Here is a 16,067-nt window from a genome sequence, read left to right on the forward strand (position 1 = left end):
GCTGCTAAGACTTGAGTGTCTGAAAATTGCTTCTCATTTTTGTTCCTATTAGCATCCCAAGCTTATCGCCTATCATAGAACCCACCAGATTCTAATTGCCTGATTACTCCAATAGATCATGAGTTTGAGGGAAGGAGCTTGATTTTTATCTTCAGTTTCCAGCACTAAGCATAGCCCTTGGCATGCAGAATAGGCATTCAGTGTATATGTATTAAATAAAATAGCAAGTTTCACACATAACTTGTAAACAGTTTTTTTTTTTTTTTTTTTTTTTTTTTTTTTTTTTTTTTTAACGTTTCTTCTTACCCTCAGCTCACTGATGGGTTAGCTGCTTTTCTTCCATGCTCCCATAGCAACATAAATGTTTGTCATGCCCATTACAAACCCGTATCATTGCATTTTCTGCACTGTATGAAATTACCTGTTTATCTGTCTGTCTTCTCCAGCAGACTAAAATATTTTGAGATCAGTGATCTTGTAGCTTTCTATCCCAAACTCAAGCACACTCATTGGCCTATAATATAACAGGCATTTTCTGGTCTGAGCTGAACAATTAAAAAAGACTAAGTTTTGGTTTGCAAAGCCTTTATTTCTGGATGTATAGGTGATTTTAACAAATATTAATACTTTCAAAAACAATCTTAACAATATTATTAAAGTAAAATAAACAGTATAAGATAAAGTGCTCAATTACCTAATCATAGTATTCTAGATAAAACCTGGGGAAAACAATGGCTTTATATTTTAAAAGGCACAGTAGCACCCAGCACAGTCCTCTTTTTCAATTTGCTTCTCTCCAAGTGTTCAAAATGTAAGGAATGCTTTCCATACCCATGAAGGCAAACATTTCCAAACAGATTTAAAAAGTTCAGGAATTGGGTTCAGGTGACTTTTTGTGAAAATAATTCAGGTGACCAAGCACTATGAGTATCACACACTGAAGGTGGGTCTTTTTCTGAAAACGGAAGGCAACATTCTAAACAAGAATCAGGTCCAAGAATAGGGTGCAGCTGAGGTGCTGCTAAGTCTTGAATGTCTGGACATTTGAAAATCCAGCCTGAACTTTTACAGTTATATTTAGGAGTTTTCTCTTTCATAACAACTGCTGTAAGCATATTCTTTAATTTCTTCTTAATTAAACCTTTATTGGTTCCTTGTCTAATATGTTTCAGTTTCTTTCTTGGTAACTCTTGATCAGGGAAATGATGGGCAGCAAGGCATTTCCCTAGACCTATGACTTGGAATCCAAGCATATCTGAAGGAAATATTTTTCGTGTGGTAGGAGGGACCCATTCATCACTATCAGTTTCATGGCACTCAGCAAAAGGATAGGGATTAAAAACTTCTGGTTGTGAAATACCAGATACAATAGGGCTTCTGATTTTCTGGCTAGGTGTTTTTATATTTTTTGGACAGCTTGGGCTGGCTTGCTGTTTGTCATTTTCCGGGAAAATCCTTATTTTTTCATAGTTAGCATCAAGATCTGAATAAAGTACAGGTTTTTTAAAAGCTCTGTTTATCCCATGAATTCTTGTTTGGTGGAATCCTGAAATTGGAGTTGACTGTGAACACGGAACAAAGTCTTGACTATTTTCAACATTATATTCTGAATCTGATTGAAATTGAGGTGTTGGAGAGCATGTTCTTGAACACCTAGAGTCAGAAATGCTTTGCAAGGATAATTTTTGTGAAGGCTGGATGAAGTCTTCAGAAAGTGATCTCAGTGAAAAGTCAGACTCTGAAGGATGACTTTCTGCCAAACACGTTCCCCGTTGTAACAAAACTTCCTGTGATTTTTTGGTAATCTCTGTTGTAATGTCCATTTCTTCAGCAATATCATCAAAGAGATCAGCAGAGGCATCATAGCTACCTTCATAACCAATAGAATAGCTCTGCGTTAAGTTGTTATTGATATGTCCCCAAGGCATTTCTTTCAATGTATTTGTACTTCTATTTGGACTATTGCAAAGAGTTTCTAAAGGATATGTAAGTTTCCTGCAAATTGTAAAACTGTCATCTTGGTTCTTGGACCACCTATAATATTGTTTATTTTCTAATTTGCAAAGATCAGAGACATCGTCATACTTCCTAGAACATAGAGTTGTCAACTTTTCATTCATTTCTGAAAGTGATTTTTCTCCACATCCATTCAAATATTTGTTATTTAGACTAAAATGGTCACTCTCTGAAGTACTGGGCCTAAATAGAATTTCATCCCTGGGTGGTGAGATTCTGATAGTCTTCTTAAGAGTAACTATTGTTTCTGAATCTTTTGAAGATGAAAACAGAGCTGACAGGTAAGGATTTGGTAGAAAATACTCTGATGTACCTCTTCCATTATGATTTACAGAGACAGCCTCTACTTTGTTATCTGGCTGTGACTCCTTTTCAACACTAGGACTTAGATTTACTTTACAGTTGAAAAGGAAGTCATCTTTGCTACAGTTTGCTTTGACTATTGCTTGTGGTGATCTTAAAGCTATAGGTGGTGTATGCAGGGCTCCAGTAGTTCTCTGGGGAGTCACAGATAACCTACTGTGGTCTGCATGAAATGTATCAATGTCATTATCTACATGATGCTTTCTACTACTGACATCTGCCTGGGTTATAGCAATCTCACTTTCAAGAACTGCCAGAAACTTGTTCAAGCTTTCAGAGAATGGCAGATCATCCCAAATTTGAGGGTCGCCATCCTGGGAATTGCTGGCTGTCTCTTCAAGTATGACTAACGAAGGTGGACAACATGCAGACCTCTTTTGAAGGCTAGTGGGGGTATCTATACCATGATGCTGGAAACATAGTGGCTCATGCTGGGACCTATTTTTAATTTCCACTGCACTGTGGAAGGGTTTTGTATTACTTGACTCAAGGGGCTCTCGCATTTCCAAAGAGAATAAATTAGAGTCAGTAACTCCAATTTCATGATGACTGCTGTGAACTGCACTTAGCTCCTTAGCTTGTAAGCCAAGTTTCTTACCCAACTTTTCTGCTGTACTCTTTTTATCCATATATGAAACAAGGCTCCATGAATCCTGAATGGGATCATGGCAGCTACTGGAACCAGTGGCCTCTGCAATGGAGATGGAATTTCTGTTCTGCTGAAGAGTACCAAAGGCCTTACTTTGTTCTGACGCTGAAAAATCATCATTATCTGTTAGCTTTGAAACAATGGAAGTGAACTCAAGTGATGGCTGCCAGAATTTTGAAAAAGTATCCTTGCTGCAGGACTTGAAAAAATAAGAAGTGTTGTCAGAAGTATATATGCTGCTGAGATCACTATTTGAGTGATTTAAAGAAAGTAAGTGATTGTTAGGTGCATGAGAGTCACACTGAAGTTTCCTGAAATTAAAAGTCTGCAAAAGTTGACAGAAGTAGTCAATGACAGTAAAGCCTGCAACACCTGGGTCCGGTAGAACAATCTGGCAAGCCACTAGTGCTTTGGCTTTTCTTTTGTGGTCAGAGCATTGCTGTAAGAAGTTACTGGCATCTGCACCTTGTCCAGTGTGGCTTTCAAAATTCTGTGAAAGAAGTAAAGAAATTTAAGTAAGAATAAAATTGTCTTCCTTTTACTTAAAACATGAAACAGAGATTTAGCCAGGCACAGTGGCTCATGCCTGTAATCCCAGCACTTTGAGAGGCCGAGGCAGGCAGATCACTTGAGCCTTAGGAATTTGAGACCAGACTGGGCAACATGGTAAAACCCCGTCTCTACAAAAAATACCCCCACAAAAATTAGCTGGGCATGGTGGTGTGTGTCATGCTACTCAGGAGGTGGAGGTGGGAGGATCTCCAGAGCCTAGGGAAGTCAAGGCTGCAGTGAGCCATGATCTTGCTACTGCACTCCACCCTGGGTGACAGAGTGAGACCCTGTCTCAAAAATAAAATAAATAAATAGATTTAAAAGGTTAAAACAGACACAACTATTACCCCCACTCCCCAATTCCAATTTCGATTCTGTTAGAGTTATAGGCAAAGTAGCATATGTAAGAGAATATAAACCTTAGAGTAAAGAGCTTGTTTAAACTGATTTGAAGAAATCCTAGTTCCAACATTTACTAATAGTGTTGAGACTGGACAATTTATTTAACCTCTCGGGGTCTTAGTTTTCTCATTTATAAAATAAAAATAAAAATAAAAATAAAAATGCAGATTACTGTTTAGTAATAAAATGGAAAACTGCACAGTGCCTAGAAAATAGTAGTGGCTCAATAAATGGCAACTATCACAGTTCTCATTAAATAAGGAAAGAGAGGAAGGGAGAGGAGGGGAAAAAAGGGGAGGGGGAAAAAGAAGAGAGGAGAGAAAAGGATTGTCTATGATTTTAACAAAGTAAAGCTCTGTAGCCACTGATTCTACCTTCCCTTTGGATTTTTCTCACTCTTCTGTTGTGGAGTGCTCTACTTCCTCTTTTAAAACCCTGATTTCAGTGTGGAAAAAAATGTCTCTATGTTCCCTTTAGCATAGATGAGACAGAAAACTATTACTCCTTCAAAGTCAATACATTTTTTAACTTCTTCTACAGTCACTGTTATAATTATTTAAGACCATATTTCTGAATCTAGTTTTAGTATTCTTATCAATACTCAGATACTTTGCCTTCAGTGTTCCATTATTCTCTTTTTATAGATGACAGAATTAAAAGGCTAGAGAATTGATGGAAGTTTTACTATATAATTTGAACAAAATCTGGAGGGCAAAATAAATACTAACAACCAAAAACAAATATCTAACATTTCTAAATATATAATAAATTTATATTTTTAAGCTCTGAAAGCATTTGAAGTAGGCTCCCCTGACTTTTGAAAGAGGAAGTTGTTACACATGGCGTTTTAACATACCACCTATAGGCTATTTTTACGTAGTTTAAAGTGTTTCCACAGGCCTTCACATTTATAGAACTCCTAGCAACTATTTAGAAAATTCACATAATTCATTACAATGGAAATGTTAACAGATTATTAAAAAGCAAGTTAGTCTCAATTACCGTCACTCCAAAAATAAAGCTTTGTCCAACAAAGCAAGTTTCAACGGCTGTAGTTAATAGATTCTGAGTTGTATCATTGTCGAGTGTTTCTGGAATTTTATTAGGATCCTGAATGTACCTTGATAGGAAAAAAAAAAAAAAGTGAAGATATAAACTTTGAACTTTTAACTTGCCATAAAGTCAGAGACACAATTAATTTGAAAATGCAGCATGAATCTTTTATAGAGGAAAAAAAAGTGACTTTAAGAGCCAGGCAGTTTGTTCTCTCTAGTTTCTCACAGCACAGAAAAACCAACAAAACCAACTGATCAAGTGTGAGTAAAGTAGGTACCTGACTAACCATCAGGCCTGGCAATAATTATGGGGAAAATAAAAGCGGCAGTGCGAATAGTGGTGGGATCTCTAGCCCTTCACTTCAAAGCAGGAAAACGTCTTCCCTTTTCTCTGATAATCCTGGCTGTGGTCCCTTTATTGTCTCAAGCACAAAAACGTGGACATAGATTTCTTGTAAGTGATTAGGGGAGGAGGGCAGAAGATTGAAGAGGAAGAAAAGCTTTAATTGCTTATCCTTATATTCTCAGGACAATGTCATAAAGGGTCAAACTATGCAAATAAAGTTGCAATACAGATAAAAAATAACAAAACTTCAATTTCTGATATGCAAATATTCCCTCAAATAGATTCTCCTGCCTCAGAGGGAACTTAACTGTTTGAATGCTAACCTCAATTTGGATAATTCTTCAAGTTGAAATTATGTTACTTTCTTAGCCTCTATTTCTGTAACTTGGATTAGAGATTTATAATTTAATATTCTAATTACAGATTAATTACCCTAAATAAAAGGAGACTGTTTTAACATCATCATAATATATATTCAGGAAATAAACATCTTTCTAACTTGCTTGTCCTTTAAAGGAGTTGACGATCTGGGGTTGAATGATCTTTTTACAAAAATGCATATTGCCTTATAAACTTGTATCTTCAAATTCTAAGGGCAGTCAGGAAAAAAGGATGTTTTAAGTATTCTTACCTGTGCAAACCAGTGGCAGTAAGACCAAAAAATGTATCTAAGCAACTTCCAAATACAGTAATAACAAACAATTTGTTTGATTCTGCAACTTTTAAGGAAAGTTTGTATCTGTAATTGGCATTTCCAGATTCACCAGTACAGCCACATTTCGGACAATTAGACCTAGAAAAGTGGTGGAAAAAAGTGTGGAGATGTTCATTAAATGTTTTTCATATGATGAAAACTCCAGAAGAGTAAAAATTTAAAATAACATTTTGTGTATAAACACTCCTACACAACTCAAATTCTTCTTAAACTCTTTCAGATCAACTTCTTTTCAATTTCTCTATTCAGAATAGTCAGCTTTACTGATTTAAATTAAATAGCCCCAAGTTGATAGAAATACATACCAAATTGATAGAAAACTAAAGGAGAACTGTGCATGAAAGAGAGGATAAAAAGGCCGGGCGTGGTGGCTCATGCCTGTAATTCCAGCACTTTGGGAGGCCGAGGCGTGTGGATCATGAGGTCAGGAGATTTAGACCATCCTGGCTAACACGGTAAAACCCCGTCTCTACTAAAAATACAAAAAAATTACCCAGGCGTGGTGGTGGGCACCTGTAATCCCAGCTACTCAGGAGGCTGAGGCAGAAGAATGATGTGAACCCGGGAGGCGGATCTTGTAGTGAGCCAAGATCGCACCACTGCACTCCAGCCTGGGGGACAGAGTTACACTCCGTCTCAAAAAAAAAAAAAAAAAAAAAAAAAAGAGAGAGGACAAACAACAAACAAATAATCTCAAAATATTTAATACCTACTTATACACAAAGCACTTAATTGCATTTTTCTCACCATAATGAAAATTACTTTCTTTAATGCATTAGAATATGTTGATAACTTACCAGATTATAAAACTGGATATGAAAACCATGCAACTTAACTTGTTTTTTAAAGATAGTATGTAATGGTGGCTAAAGGCTTTCTAGTAGAAAAAGTACACATCTACATGGCAGTGTAATTCTATTGCCATGTACTCACTGTCTGACAGTTACTAAATTCTTGAGTTCCTCATCTATAAAGTCCAGGGCTGAAGGATTAAAATAGACAAATAAAGGGTCTAGTGCAAATACTGTGAAATTAGTGTTAGTCTGCTTCGCCCTCATAATTATATTAAGTATTGTGATAATTACTGTCACTTGTACTGTTTCCTTCTTTTCTAGTTTGCAATGTATTACAACTCTGATTTCTATCTTTCATGTTAATTTCCACCCCCTCAGTTATGTCAACTTTATTTAATAGACAGAATAGTCTAAAAATTTTTTTGAAATACAACAAGCACCTAAAAACATTTTACAGTAATGGCTAATACTACAATTTTGTTTTTTCTTCAGGTTGCTAAAGATCTTAAGAGTGGCAAAAGGCAAACAGAAAGCAAGGTGAAAGATGGTTGTATAAATTTGATTGTTGCCAGATAGCCACTAGGGGGAGTCTAAAATCTGTAGCTCTCAAAGTGACTCACCTTTATTAGATCTGCGCTAGGATTCTTCTGCCATACTGAGGATGGATCTATACCAACCCATTCACATAATCCTACACAAATCGGCTGGAGTTTGTGCTGTCGGTTAGCCATAGAATGAATTAAAGGTAATTGACTCACTAGGGGATAAAACTCCATTAGTACCAAACTCTAGTGAAATGAACTGTTTAAAATATTTATTGGAATTCTTTAAAGGCTATGCAATAATAACGCATACATGTCTAATGTAAAATTCCTAGCAAAACTTAGACTAATTAATATGCATTAGCATTAAGTTTACAAATGTTTTCAACATACATTATTTCATTTTTATAGGTAAAATTTACAAATGGAGAAATTAGTTTGAATTTTTATCTGAGATGACAAAGTTGGTAAATATGACCCAAACCCAAGGCTGCGAACTTGTATCATGAAGTTCTGATATTATGATATAATAACAGTGGGACCAAATGGCTAAAATGAAGAATTGCCTGCAATGACAATATCAATAATAGCCTCAAAAAACGATGTCTATTAGTGTTAATGCATTTACATATTAAACTATATATGTTTTTATAAAGTACATATGTATAATGCAGATATTTATTTATATAGTTTCCTTGAATCCTTTTAGGAACGATGCTGGATTGAAATAAATGTTAGTGTGGTGTAATACAGATTAGAGCTTCTCAAACATTAATATGTATACAAATCATCCAGAGATCTTGTTAAAATGAAGATTCTGATTCAGGAAGTCTGGGATGAGGCCCAAGATCCTGCATTTTTAATAAGCTCCCAGGTGATGCTGATGCAGATGTACCTTAGGCCATACTTCGAGAAACAAGGACATAGACAACATATTCACATCACTGTCCCCTAATTTAACTTCTAGAGGCACCCCTATTTCTAAAATGTCATTTGATACAGAATAGCAGTTTTCAAACTTTTTGATTTCACACTCCTTTATACTCTTAAAAATTATTGAGAATATCAAAGAGCTTTTGTTTATGTGAATAATATCTATTTTTTTTTATTCAAAAATATTTACTTGGGCCAGGTGTGATGGCTCACACCTGTAATCCTAGCACATTGGGAGGCTGTGGTGGGCAGACCGCTCAAGCTCAGGAGCTCGAGTCCAGTCTGGGAAACATGGCAAAACTGCATCTCTACAAAAAATACAAAAATTAACGAGCGTGGTGGCATGCGCCTGTAGCCCCAGCTACTTGGGAAGCTGGGGTGGGAGGACTGCTTGAGCTCAGGAGGCAGAGGTTGTGGTGAGCTAAGATTGTGCCACTGAACTCCAGTCTGGAGGTGACAGAGTCAGACCTTGTCTCAAAAAATAAAATAAAATAAAATAATTTACTTGCCAAAGATTGAATATATTCAAGGTATACAACATGATGATCTGAAATACGTATACACTGTATAATGATTACCATAGTCAATTTTTTTTTTTTTTTTTGAGACAGAGTCTTGCTATTGGTCAGGCTGGAGTGCAGTGGTACGATCTCGGCTCACTGCAGCCTCCGCCTCTTGGGTTCAAGTGATTCTCCTGCCTCAGACTCCCGAGTAGCTGAGACTACAGGCGCCCGCCACCACACCCAGCTAATTTTTTGCATTTTTAGTAGAGACAGGGTTTCACCTGTCTCTACTAAAGGATGGTCTCACTCTCCTGACCTCATGATCCACCTGCCTCAGCCTCCCAAAGTGCTGGGATTACAGGCGTGAGCCACCGCACCCGGCTACTACAGTCAAATTATTTAACACATCACCCATTACCACTCATGCTGTACATTAGATCCACAGAACTTGTTCCTCTTGTATCTGTCTATATTTCCTTTTTGGTTTGTTTTGAGACAGGGTCTCACTCTGCTGCCCAGGCTGGAATGCAGTGGTACTATCATAGCTTACTGTAACCTCAAATTCCTGGGCTCAAGAGATCCTCCTGCCTCAGCCTTCTGAGTAGCTGGGACCACAGGCACATGCCACCATGTGTGGCTAATTTAAAATTTTTTTTTAGAGATGGGGGTCTCACTGTGTTGCCCAGACTACTCTTGAACTCCTAGGCTTAAGTGATTCTCTTGTCTCAGTCTCCCAGAGTGTTGGGATTACAGGCGTGAGCCATCACACCTGGCCTCTATCTATATTTCTCATGAAATGAGAAATTAAATGAAAGTGAGAAATTAAAACTGAGAAATCAAAAAAATATCAATTCATTAAAAACAGACCCATTACACAGTTAACACAAAAAACATACTTTTATGAAAAAGTTACGTTTTTCAAATTTTAAAAATTAGTAAGAAGAGACCAGCATTGTTTCACATTTTGCAAATCTCTTTAATGTCTGGTTTCATAAAAAGACAGCTGGATTCTCATATCTGCTTCTCTGCTCAATCTGTTGTGATAGTACATGTTATGTAGCCTCTGGGAAACTCCATTATGCACTCATGAGAGACTGAGAGTGAAAAGCCAAATAATGCCTTAGAATTATGAAAACAGATTTGAGTTCAAGGAGCTTCTGAAAGGATCTATCTGAAATAATGGTTGTAATTTGCTATCTTTTTTGTTTGATCCCAGTTAAAACACCAAGTTTCATTTGCTTATTTTTTATTTTTATTCATTTTTTTTTGAGACAGGGTCTTGCTTTGTTGCCCAGGCTGGAGTGCAATGGTATGATCTCAGCTTACTGCAGCCTTGACCCCTCAGGCTCAAGTGATCTTCGCATCTCAGAATTCTGAGCAACTGGGACTACAGGCACATGCCATGATGCCTGGCTAATTTTGTTTATTTTTGGTAGAGGATAGGTCTCACTATGTTGCCTAGGCTGGTCTCAAAATCCTGGACTCAAGCCTATCTGGGCCTCCCAAAGTGCTGGGATTACAGGTGTGACACACTGAGCCCAGCCTAAGTTTTAAATGTTTTTTTTTTTTTTTTTTTTTTTTAATTTTGTAGAGATGGGGTCTCACTACATTGTCCAGACTGGTCTCAAACTCCTGGACTCAAGCAATCCTCCCATCTTGGCCTCCCAAATGCTGGGATTACAGGCATGAGCTACTATGCCCAGCCTGATTTGTTTATTTTTCTAGTGTCCTGATATTTAGCCCAGATGTAGAAGAACTGGATTAATGTTTTCTTAGTCTTGAAAACCTTAAAAAATCAGATGAAAGCAATGGACTCACTCTCTCCCCTCAAAAAACATATATGAACACAATATTCTACATATTTTAGGGACTGGAGGAGTCATACACACCTATAATGTATCCACAGATTCCAGTTTAAGAATATCCTGACTATATGATTATATAATATCCCCTTCCAAGTTTATAGACCCAGATTAAATATACACAAAGTAATGAGACATATTTTAAAAAACATATCTCTTAATGCTTCCACATATCACTTCCCCCACAAAATAAGAAAACTATGATCTATATGTGTGAAATTAAATTTGACTTGCTTAAGTAAATGATATAAGCTCTCTGGGTACTCGGGAATGGGGGAGAGGATAGGTAGTCTCTGAGCGATGAGTCCTATTTTAAGACAGGAAAAGAAAGTTATTAGTGTTAGAAACAGATTTCTAGGCTAAAAGGGATTATGGGTCCCATTAGTCACCCAGAAGGGCAATTTCTATCTGTTTAGGCTGGATGGATAGCTTGTCTGGATAAATAAATCCCTTCTCCAGCTTATAATTTTGGGGAGAGTACAGACATACACTATTGTGTGTGTATGTGTAGTTACTGCTTCTCATGAAGGACCGAATTAACTTTGTACACTTTTATAGATGTATGCCTATGTTTGTATATTTATATAATGACACCCCCTTTCAAATGAAATTTAATTTGGAACACTAATATTGATGAGAATAGAGATCTTGTTGAAACTAACCTGGGGGCCTGGAGTCCTTCCTACTACTCAGCACTATGCACTATTACTACTCTAATCCCATCTCACTCCAGAAGCACTTCCATGGAGCCCCAAGGCTCTGCAGAATACCTATAGATTGGAAACTACTTTCTTTTTTTTTTTTTTTTTTGAGACGGAGTCTCGCTCTGTCGCCCAGGCTGGAGTGCAGTGGCTGGATCTCAGCTCACTGCAAGCTCCGCCTCCCGGGTTCACGCTATTCTCCTGCCTCAGCCTCCCGAGTAGCTGGGACTACAGGCGCCCGCCACCGCGCCCGGCTAGTTTTTTTATTTTTTAGTAGAGACGGGGTTTCACCATGTTAGCCAGGATGGTCTCGATCTCCTGACCTCGTGATCCGCCCGTCTCGGCCTCCCAAAGTGCTGGGATTACAGGCTTGAGCCACCGCGCCCGGCCGGAAACTACTTTCAATTTACTGATCTTATCTTGGAGGCTAAGAAAAGAAAAAAGTTAATTCCATAAAGCACAAAATACTTATTATGATTACAGTCACTAAAAATTTCAGGTTCAAAGAAAATATTTAGGGAGGTCTCTCTGTTCTTCAGCATCTCTAAGATCTTCTGCAAAGGCAAGAGCATGGAACTCCTCTGTCATAAACTTGCTGTGCTATAGCAACAGGGAAATGGACATGAAGAATTTCTGTTTCCTATGTTGGCGTACAACTGATTTCAAGTAAGAAAAGGGCAAAGCAAAAACAACAGTAGAAAAGATAAGTACCAGGATTTAGATCATCATGGTGAATGTGAGGCAAGATTAGATTGCAGCTCCAACTTGGACGGACAGAGCAGCATGTAGGGGCTCGCATCATGAATTTTAGCTCCAGAACAACTGCAAGAACAAACAGGAATCCCAAGAGGACCCACAGACCCTCTGAAGGAAGTGGACTGCTCCTGCAGGACCTGGGAGACACCCCAAATACTGTGTGGTATTCATGGCTGAGCGACCCATAGACAATTCACATCACAGGGCTCTGTGCAGACAAACCCTGAGTACCACCCTGGAGCCAGATAGACTTGCTGGATGGCTAGACCCAGAAGAGAGATAATCACTGCAGCTCAGCTCACAGGAAGCCACATCCACAGGAAAAGGGGGAGAGTATTACATCAAGGAAACATCCTGTGGGACAAAAGAATCTGAACAACAGCCTTCAGCCCTAGACCTTGCCTCTGACAGAGGCTACCCAAATGAGAAGGAACCAGAAAACCAACTCTGGTAATATGACAAAACAAGGCTCTTTAACACCTCCAAAAAAAATCACACTAGCTCACCAGCAATGGATCCAAACCAATAAGAAATCTGTGATTTACCTGAAAAAGAATTCAGCGAGGCACCAGAGAAAAGTGAAGCCCAATGGAAGGAAATCCAAAAAACAATACAAGAATCGAAGGGAGAAACATTCAAGGAAATAGAGAGCATAAAGAAAAACAATAAAACCTGAGGAAACATTGGACACACTTACAGAAATGCAAAATGCTCTGGAAAGTCTCAGCAATAGAATTGAACAAGCAGAAGAAAGAAATCCAGAGCTTGAAGACGAGGTCTTCAAATTAACCCAATCCAACAAACACAAAGACAAAGGAATAAGAAATTACGAACTAAGCCTCCAAGAAGTCTGGGATTATGTTAAACAGCCAAACCTAAGAATAATCAGTGTTCCTGAGGAAGGAGAGAAATGTAAAAGTCTGGAAAACATATTTGGGTGAATAATTGAGGAAAACTTCCCTGGCTTTGCTAGAGACCTAGGCATCTAAATATAAGAAGCACAAGAGCATCTGGGAAATTCATCACAAAAAGATCATCACCTAGGCACACTGTCATCAGGTTATCTAAAGTAAAGACAAAGGAAAGAATCTTTAAGAGTTGTGAGACAGAAGCACCAGGTAATCTGTAAAGGAAAACCTATCAGATTAATAGCAGGTTTCTCAGCAGAAACCCTGCAAGCTAGAAGGGATTAGGGTCCTATCTTAAGCCTCCTCAAACAAAGCAATTATCAGCCAAGAATTTTGTACCCAGTGAAACTAAACATCATATGCGAAGGAAACATAACAGTCTTTCTCAGACAAACAAATGCTGAGAGAATTTGCTACTACCAAGCCACCATCACAAGAACAGCTAGGCTGGACACAGTGGCTCACGCCTGTAATCCTAGCCCTTTGGGAGGCCGAGGTGGGTGGATCATCTGAGGTCAGGAGTTCGAGACCAGCCTGGCCAACATGGCAAAACCCCATCTCTACTAAAAATATAAAAATTAGCCAGACGTTGTGGTGGGTGCCTGTAATCCCAGCTACTCGGGAGGCTGAGATAGGAGAACTGCCTGAACCCGGGGGACGGAGGGTGCAATGAGCCGAGATGGCGCCACTTCACTCCAGCCTAGGCGAAAGAGCAAAACTGTCTCAAAAAAAAAAAAAAAAAAAAAAAAAAGAAAAAGAAAAAGAAAAAGAAAAACTGTGAAAAGGAGCTCTAAATCTTGAAACAAATCCTGGAAACACATCAAAAACAGAATCTCTTTAAAGCATAAATCATGAAGCGCCTATAAAACAAAAATACAATTTAAAAAGCAAAAACAAAAAAACCCAAGATACACAGGCAACAAATACCACGATGAATGCAATGGTACCTCAAATCTTAATACTAACATGGAATGTAAATGGCATAAATGTTCCACTTAAAAGATAAAGAATAGCAGAATGGATAAGAACTCACCAACCATCTGTTGCCTTCAGAAGACTCACCTAACACATAAGGACTCACATAAACTTCAAGTAAAGGAATGGAAAAAGGCAGTTCATGCAAATGGACACCAAAACCAAGCAGGGGTAGCTATTTTTATATCAGACAAAAACAAACTTTAAAGCAACAGCAGTTAAAAGAGACAAAGGACATTATATAATGATAAAAGGCATTGTCCAACAGAAAAATATCACAATCCTAAACATTTATGCAACTAACACTGGAGCTCCCAAATTTATAAAACAACTACTAATAGACTTAAGAAATGAGATAGACAGCAACACAATAATAGTGGAGGACTTCAATACTACACTGATAGCACTAGACAGGTCATCGAGACAGAAAGTCAACAAAGAAAAAATGGATTTAAACTATGCCTTGGAACAAATGAACTTAACAGATATATACAGAACATTTCATCCAACAACTGCAGATTACACATTCTATTCAACAGCACATGGAACTTTCTCCAAGACAGACCATATGATAGGCCACAAAACGAGCCTCAATAAATTTAAGAAAATTGAAATCATATCAAGTACTCTCTCAGGCCACAGTGGAATAAACTGGAAATCAACTCCAAAAGGAACCTTTCAAAACCATGCCAATACATGGAAATTAAATAACCTGCTCCTGAATGAACATTGGATCAAAAATGAAATCAAGATGGAAATTAAAAAATTCTTCGAACTGAATGGCAATAATGATACAACCTATCAAAACCTCTGGGATACAGCAAAGACAATGCTAAAAGGAAAGTTCATAGTCCCAAATGCCTACATCAAATAGACTAAAAGAACACAAACTGACATTCTAAGGTCACACCTCAAGGAACTAGAGAAACAAGGACAAACCAAACCAAAACCCAGCAGAAGAAAGGAAATAACCAAGATCAAAGCAGAACTAAATGAAATTGAAACAAAAACAAATACAAAAGATATATGAAATCAAAAGCTGGCTCTTTGAAAAGATAAATAAAATTGATAGACAATTAGCAAGATTAACCAAGAAGAGAGAAAATCCAAATAACCTCATTAAGAAACAAAACGGGAGATATTACAATTGACACCACTGAGATACAAAAGATCATTCAAGACTACTGTAAACACCTTTACACAAGCTAGAAAACCTAGAAGAGATGGATAAATTCCTGGAAAAATACAACCCTTCTAGCTTAAATCAGGAAGAATTAGATACCCTGAACAGACCAATAATAAGCAGCAAGACTGAAATGGCAATTAAAAAATTACCAACAAAAGTCTGGGCGTGGTGCCTCACGCCTGTAATCCCAGCACTTTGGGAGGCTGAGGTGGGTGGATCACGAGGTCAGGAGATCAAGACCATCCTGGCTGACACCGTGAAATCCTGTCTCTACTAAAAATACAAAAACAAAATTAGCCAGGCATTCTGGCGGACGCCTGTAGTACCAGCTACTCAGGAGGCTGAGGCGGGAGAATGGCAAGGGAGGTGGAGCTTGCAGTGAGCCGAGAGCGTGCCACTGCACTCCAGCCTGGGCGACAGAGTGAGACTCCGTTTCAAAAAAAAAAAAAAAAAAAAAAAAAATTACCAACAAAAAAAAGTCCAGGACCAGATGGATTCACAGCAGAACTCTACCAGACATTCAAAGAAGAATTGGTACCAATCCTTTTGATGCTATTCCACAAGATAAAGAGGGAATCCTCCCTAATTCATTCTATGAAGGCAGCATCACCCTAATACCCAAATCAGGAAAGGACATAAGCAAAAAAGAAAACTACTGCCCAATATCCTTGATGAACACAGATGCTAAAATCCTTAACAAAATACTAGTTAACTGAATCAAACAACATATCAAAAAGATAATCCACCATGATTAAGTGGGTTTCATACCAGGGATGCAGAGACAGTTTAGCATACATAAGTCAATAAAT

General features: G+C 38.0%; 1 protein-coding gene across 3 annotated transcripts in view; it reads right to left on the bottom strand.

The window, feature by feature from the left end:
* Nucleotides 1–568: 568 nt before the first annotated feature.
* Nucleotides 569–16,067, bottom strand: part of DDIAS (DNA damage induced apoptosis suppressor) — a 34,086-nt gene continuing 18,587 nt past the window's right edge. For 2 of the 3 annotated variants that reach the window (XM_010362875.2, XM_030917973.1), the window contains 3 exons: nt 6,015–6,176; nt 4,985–5,102; nt 569–3,518 (listed from right to left, as the gene is read on the bottom strand). In XM_010362875.2, coding sequence (XP_010361177.1) covers nt 882–3,518; nt 4,985–5,102; nt 6,015–6,176 — 2,917 coding nt within the window. In that variant the 3' untranslated portion in view covers nt 569–881. The remainder of the gene's footprint in view (nt 3,519–4,984; nt 5,103–6,014; nt 6,177–16,067) is intronic. The other variant, XM_030917974.1, reaches the window with a different exon arrangement.

This window comes from Rhinopithecus roxellana, chromosome 15 (genome assembly GCF_007565055.1).
Source record: "Rhinopithecus roxellana isolate Shanxi Qingling chromosome 15, ASM756505v1, whole genome shotgun sequence".
NCBI lineage: Eukaryota > Metazoa > Chordata > Mammalia > Primates > Cercopithecidae > Rhinopithecus > Rhinopithecus roxellana.